Below are 7,585 nucleotides of genomic sequence, written 5' to 3'. Positions count from 1 at the left end.
TGACATGTTTATCTTACGTGTTTGAATCTATCAAAGCTGCACCAACAACACTTGGAATGGAGATTCCACAATATGAATAAAATAAACATAATTGTCCAGTTTTCATTAATACTATCATGGGAGAATATTATTTTTAAATTTATTAAAGATATTTTCAATAGAATTCTCTTGATTTATAACTCGTACCCATTTTTCTTGCTCTTCCGGACACTTTAGGCTGCCTAGTATAACTATCCTTTCCACCAGGAACACAACAAAGATGAGGCATAGCACAAAAACACACTCCACTTAAGCTTTATTGATGAATTGTTAGAGTCTTAAAAAACACACACAAAAATCACGATGAGTAAAAAATGTATGGGCACTTTTAGGTTAAATCACTTACACAACGTGTAATTTTTCAATTTTTCTATTTTTTTTATGCGAAACCGAGAGTGACCATATATCTGGTAGTAGTTTATGTCACTTCAACACCAAAATAATTAGTTTTTTGCACTACAATAATAAATAATACCAAAAATCAAAGAGTTAAAACCAAAAATCAACCGACAAAATATGAAACGGAATCTAACCCAATATCTAAGTATGTACAGCTGATGAAGTAAACAAAAGTCCGCCCGTAGGCTGATCTTTTAATAGAAGGCACTGATTTACCGCTGTAGTGAAAATTAATTCACGGTTTAGTAATATTACAACTTAAATAATATTAATTAATAATATAATATTATTATAATATAAGATATTATAAATAATATAATTAATATTACTTTTATCACAACTGTGCTGATATAAAACAAAAATAATGTTCTATGTATCTGTGACCAAGAATATTATAAATTTAGAATTTTTTGTTTGTAAAAAAAAGTCGGAAAATGTTAAATTTTATAGTTAATAAAATTCTTATAGTTATTTGCTTCATCCTAAGTCATTCGCTTCATTCTGAGTCATTCAGGAAATAATCTAGCCGTATATCACTCAACCTATAAATTTAATTGATTAAACTACCCAAATAATTTTTTGCATGATTTTGCTTTTTAGAAAAGTTTCATGCACACCAATTTTAGAATAAAAATCCTCGACCGCTTCGCAGTCTCGGGGTTTTATTAAATTATTGTGCATTCAATTTCAATTTTCCAAGCAAAATCACGCGCAAAATATGTTTGAATAGTTTAATCGATTAAATTTATAGGCCTCGTAATATAATATATGGATAAACAATTAAAAAAACTAAATTAAAAAATTCAATATAAACTGATTTTTTTAATAAAACACAAGAGTTTTACACTACAAGGAATGACTTAACGCTCATGCTATGTCACAATATAAAGAAAATATACGAGGAGCTGGACAACAGAAAAAGAAATGGTGAAGAAAACTTGATTGTTCGAGTTAGGAATGGTGGTCCATTTATTGTTAGGAAATCTGATAACAAAAGCGAGAAGTCGAACTCAAAAAACGAAGAACAGTAAGTCAACAAAATGGTAGTTTGTCGATACCAGAATGTTCGCGGACTGAAATTTGGATACTATTTCGTGTTTGTTTAATTTACCTTTAACATGTTTCAACCAGCCATTAAACGTATTTTCCAACTTAGTTTTATAAAGTTGGTGTCTGGTTTCGTCTGATTTTTAAATCATTTTATTGAAACTGCTTAATTATCGGAATCACTAAATTTGTCGCGGACATTTAGTACTCTAGAACTTGCCATTTTTAAACATGTGAGAAAATTTGACATTTTCTTCTGGTACAAAACTCAGTCCTCTACCTGAATTTTTCTCTGAACACGCTTTTATAGTAAGTCGAACAAAAAAGTGAAAAATCTATTATTCACACCTAAGCCACACTTACACAGTGAATTTAACGTATTCTTTGAGAGTCTTAACGAATTAGTTACTGCTTACTCGTATTAACGATTTAGTTCTTACAAATCGGAAGGTATGGCATTAAAAACTCATCCTTTTTGCACTATTTGCAACTATGATTGAGCACGGCAGGTAATTGAAAATACATTTGGTATCATAGTTGCTAGATGGCGAATTTTACACACTACCATAAACGCCTATATATAAACATAAAAAAATAGAAAATGTGGATGAAATTGTAAAAGCAGTGACAGTATTCCATAATTACTGTCAAACAGAACTTGGGAACAGTGAGAATGGCAAAAATATTTATTGCCCACCAGGTTTTGTAGGTACTGATGATCAAAATGGTTCATGGAGGGATGGCCCAACATCACTACAGTCAGTAGGCAAATTGTACTCTGATACAGGAAGGCGACTACGCTATTCAATTAGAAACAGTTTAGCACAATATTTTTTATAATGGTGTATTATATCACTACATGGTGTAGTGGCCTGGCAAAACAATGTTATTAATAATGGGAGAATATTTTAGTTTTTGTGTGAATTTGTTACGGTGACTATGACCGGCAAAAAAATCTGGGCCCAGCTAACGAATCATCTGAATTCGTTAGGCATTAATATGAACAAAATAAAGGATAATTCGTCGATTCTAAAAAAAGAATGAAAAATCACTGTTCCAGTGTTTCCACGGACAATGCCACTAATACCAGTAGTAATATCGCAACTAATACTACTCATGCTACGACTGATCCGCGAGCAATGCCCATACCACTAAAGTCGCTACTAATGCCAAATTGTGTTATACTGCTAATGGCACTAATGCGATCGCTTTGTACACAACAATTCCATCGCGGTTTACACCTCGCATTAGTATATCACTGATTGGCAAATTAGAGGAAACCAAGAATGTTTTTCTCATTTTATCAGCAAAGTCGCAAAAAGTCGCAGTATTTTATTTTTACTGTATGAAAGTCCAATGTTTACTAAAGTAAAACGTATATAATGATAAAATTCTTCGAAATGCGCTAAATCTCTAGAGCATAATAAAAATGTCACAAATTTAATCAAATTTTGAACCCAACTTTTAGTTGCAAAAAACATCGTTGTTATAGAGAATATCAAAATTAATAATACGTTTCTGTAGAATACATACCTGCAGCTTGCTGAGCCATGGAGAATATTTTAGTTTTGTTACGGTGGCTTCTGACCGGCAACACATTCATTGGGCCAAGAAGCAAATCATCTAGACTGACATTAATATGAACAAAATAAAGGATAATTCGTCGATTCTAAAAAAGAAAAGAAAATCACTGTTCCAGTGTTTGTGGACAATGCCACTAATACCAGTTGCTTTTTCAAAAGTTTTGATGACCATAGAATACAGAAAAGACCGAAATATTATATTATGCACAGAAAAAAAATTTGGATGCAGATCTGTAACCAGTGAAGGGCAGTAATGTCGAAGGTTTAGTTCTACCGTGTATAATAAATGCAATTTGTAGGGCCCGAATAATAAGTAAAATTTCTTGGTTAGTTTTTCAATACAATTAATTTTTTGCTTTTTTTTTATAAAAGTACAATATTACTTGACTATTTCTAGCTATATTTTGAAAAAAAAACTTTTTCACTGATGCGTACTAAATTAATTAATAAATTAGTATAAAATAAAAAATAAAATATGCTATTTAACCTTGAGTTTTGTTGAGTGCCCAAAGTTGCCCAATTTATTGGCTGATGTTTTATGAAAGATTGGACATTACCCTTCATGTATTTGTCAAACCATCTTGCGCAACTTTGCGCAACTTTAAAAAAAATATTTTTAAAGTAAAGTAAAAGTAAGTATGTCCCTGGTACTTTGAGTAATAGATACTATAGGTCTTTATGATTTATTTAGATTAAGTTCGTGTGATTTTAATAAAATCTGATACTCATGAATCGCCTGTAATCAAGCACATAGTTAGGGGGTCCAAGAGTCCTAGACCCTTCAGCCCCACCCCACCTCAAATCTACAAATTTTGTGGATTTTAACTGAATTAATGCTTAGATTGAGGCTTAGATAATATACAATGTCCCCACTCCTTTTTTATCTTTTTAATGGAACAACATGGAGATTTGAATAAGGCAATATGTAGTAGTATGACATAAGCAGTATGTAGTCTAAATATGACAGTTTAAAATTTCAAGATGGCGGCTTAACTTATTAAAATATCCGCACGTAAATTCAAACTATGATATGTACTAAAATAATGAACCGATTTTAAAAATTTAAGCATTTAAACAAATTATTTTTAACTAACCTAACTGAACACATTACATTACGCTAAATTTCAAATCTTTTAGTTGCTCCAATCCAAAAATAGAAGGAGAAAAAAAATTCCGGCACCCAAAACCACCCTTCCCCAGAAATGGTTATTAAAATTTTTGGAACCCCCTCATTATCCGAAATTAATTTTTAGATGCTTGCCTGTAATAGGTACTCGAAAAATCTAGCCCATACTTTCTTGATTACGTGCCGACTAGTCATTTTGAGGCATGTGAGACCACGATTGAAAACAATTATTTTTTACTTCTTCAAAACTAGAATCCAAAAACAATATTTATTTTTTTATCAAAGTTGTTGGTTACATACGGATAAAGAAATATATCAAAAAGACGGATAAACAGACAGACAGACACACAGACATGCCACAAGACAACAATATTCGAAATGGCTTGCAAGGCAAAAGTATAAAAGTTTTGTCATCCGGATATTTTTTCTCACATTATATTGATGAGCTAATATGCTGGGTATATACGTGAAGTATAATTTAATTAACTAAAATTTTGAAGATTGGCTACCTAGAAATTCAATTAAGCAAAAACTGTTAAATTCTATATATTTTTGGTTGATCCATATATCTTTGAAGGTTTTGGCCAACGATTCTTCAATCGGCCCCACCGTGCGGCGTAGGGGAAATCATTGGAATTCACCAAAAGCACTGTGTCAAAAACAATTGCCAAAGTAGTAGACAAAATATTGCAAAAAGCAAATCTGTGGATAAAATTTCCATCTTCCAATGAGGAAATACGTGAAGCCAAACGTCTTTGGCAGCAAGTTTATTCATTTCCAGCTGCAATTGGTGTTTTGGATTGCACACATGTTCGAATTCCAAAGCCTTCTGAATTTGGAGATGAATATATAAATCGAAAAGGTTTTGCTAGCATCAATGTACAAGCAACTTGCGATGCACGGGATAAATTTACAAGTGTAGATGAACAATGGCCTGGTTCTACCCATGACTGGAAAAGGTCTAACATTTGTGCCGTCCTACGTCGCAATACACCCAAAGCGTTGCTCCTGGCAGACGAAGGGTATGGAATAGAGCCCTCTTTAATGACTCCATATCGAAACCCAAATACACCAGAAGAAACTCGATACAATAATTTGTTGAAGAAGGAAGGGGTGTGTATTGAACGTTGCTTTGGGCAGTTGAAGCAAAGATTTTCCATATTGCAATATAAAGCTCGATTGAAGCTTGAAAATATCCCTAAACTAATTGTGTGCTGCGTTGTTTTGCAAAAACACTAGGCGATCCAGACTTTGAATTAGAAGAACTGCATCCTAACGACGTAAATAATTATATTGAAGGAAATGAGAACGACGACAATATTAGGAGAAGTGGAATGCGAAGACGGGACTAAGTTGCCCATCTTATTTTTCAACAAAATTTGTAAGGTAAGTTGAAAAATTTAATGGTACAAATTGGAACTCAAAATTTATTGAACATATCAAAAATAACTACATACTATAAAAAAAATCCGAGAAAAAATCTAAACATATTTTAAGGGAATAATTTCATTTAAGAAAAATAATTTAAGATCTCCTCGTTTAACAAAAAAAAACTACTTGCAAAACCTCAACGTAAATATCGCTCTTTTCAAGTAGTACGTTGGGTTAGTTTTACAATTGTTTCTGTCACTCTATCATTTTCTTTAACTATTGACTCTTCCTGTTGTAACTCTCATCAATTTTCTTTTTTTTTAGCCTCAAGACTTCCAATTGTTCTAACAAAACTAATCTCTGTAATTCAGCCATCAATAAATTTTGCGTTTCTGTGGTCTCTGGAAGATGATGTTTTTTAATTTTCTTTGACACCATGCTTTTTACAGGTTTTGGAACCAAAACGGATGACTCCGACCAGATGTCTACGGGAACAGCAGTCTCTATTGGTGGCATAACGCCAACTTGCACAGCACCTGAAATTTAATTTCATGTAATGACCTGCTGTGGCCGGCCGTAGCTCCAGCGTTAGTGTGTCGATCTCCGGAGCGGAAGGTACTGGGTTCGATCCCCAGCCAGTACGGTCGCTTTATTTATTTAAATAAAAATATTTATGTATCTAAATAGAGCGACCAACAAGCCGCCACCTCAAGGACGGCAATGGCAAACCACCTTGAGTATATTTGCCTTGTACAGCCTCTCAAATATGCCGTTCGGGTTCGGTCATAAACTGTAGGTCCCGTGTACTTGTGAAACACTGATGACACACATCACAAGTACATGCGAGAGGTAGCCGACGCTCTATATAGAGTATGGCACTGTAAGAAGAAGAAGAATGACCTGCTCTGTAAATAAATTTAAAAAATTATTCCTACTTGGTATTTTGCGTAAGGTCGGTTTTCTATCACCATCCATTAACTTCCAAAATGCTTGTTCCCACGACTTCAACTTTATTGGTTTGTTGCCAGTTTTACTTAAATCTAATTTTTGTTTGATTTTTGTTTTCATGTTATTGATTTTTTTAGATAATTGCTTTACACTTATCATTTTTCCGCTCACCGCCTGCCATTCCATTTGTAACTTTATTAACGCATTCTCTTTCGCTTTTTTTATAGTGGGTGACTTTTCTAGTACTACTCTCTATAATTTTGCAGTAACTCAACAAATTTTACCTGATCGTTCTCTTCACCGAACATGATTTCCTCGTCGTCGCTCATAGTGTTGCTTCTTCCGCACTAAATTGCTGCTTTCTATTTAACCAAATAACCAAATATCATTATTTTTCCTGTCTGAACTTGTAAAAACGTGTAGCAAATGGTCTAGATGCCGGATCATTTACTACGGAGCAAAAGCAAATGATTATTCATTAGAAACCAAGCAAATGCTTTTTCTTCCACCTTTTGCTTCAAAGCATTTGCTTTTGCTTTTGTTGTATACTTCGAGCAAATGCTACATTTTTATTCATGAGACCCAATGTAATTAATTAATTTTATGCTTTGCTATTAAAATTTTTGTCATTATATGCATATGTTTCAATCTTTAGGGATATTTTATATACACAGTTGGGGGAGAGAACCCTAAGGATGCCATATATCGAGCCCTTGAGAAAATATACTCCAACTATGTGGGCCAATTTGTCTCCTGGACGGGAGCGGAGGGTAATTTTCGGGTCAAAGATCTAAAACTCACTGCTATCATGAGAGGTAAGTTATATTTTTTGCAACTTAATGCCCTTAACTTTTTTTAAAATTTATTGCTTTAGAAATGATTAGACAGCAATTTGAAATGGTTACGGAAGAAGAGTTTTAATCGTCAAGTAAGGCATGGTTCCAGCATGCTAGGACACGATATGAGAGAATCAGAACTCAATAATTTGAGCTTTCAATATGTCGTCTTTGTCTTTGTATATGCCGAATTTATGATTTATCCAACGTTTATTCAAGATCACGTTTTTATAGTT

The 7,585-nt window shown here is 33.2% G+C and overlaps 1 protein-coding gene across 1 annotated transcript; it reads right to left on the bottom strand.

Annotated features, from left to right (window-relative positions):
* Positions 1-5,734: 5,734 nt before the first annotated feature.
* Positions 5,735-7,377, bottom strand: LOC115882126. Its single transcript, XM_030899969.1, has 2 exons — positions 6,501-7,377; positions 5,735-6,101 (listed from the first exon to the last, which is right to left on the bottom strand). Exons 1-2 carry the CDS (start codon positions 6,697-6,699, stop codon positions 5,842-5,844), a joined length of 459 nt encoding a protein of 152 aa, XP_030755829.1. The 5' UTR covers positions 6,700-7,377; the 3' UTR covers positions 5,735-5,841.
* Positions 7,378-7,585: the final 208 nt, after the last annotated feature.

This window comes from Sitophilus oryzae, unplaced genomic scaffold (genome assembly GCF_002938485.1).
Source record: "Sitophilus oryzae breed Bouriz unplaced genomic scaffold, Soryzae_2.0 scaffold_175_pilon_pilon, whole genome shotgun sequence".
NCBI classification, from domain to species: domain Eukaryota; kingdom Metazoa; phylum Arthropoda; class Insecta; order Coleoptera; family Curculionidae; genus Sitophilus; species Sitophilus oryzae.
Note: the sequence above shows the minus strand (reverse complement) of the source record. Positions and strands in the feature narration are given on the sequence as shown.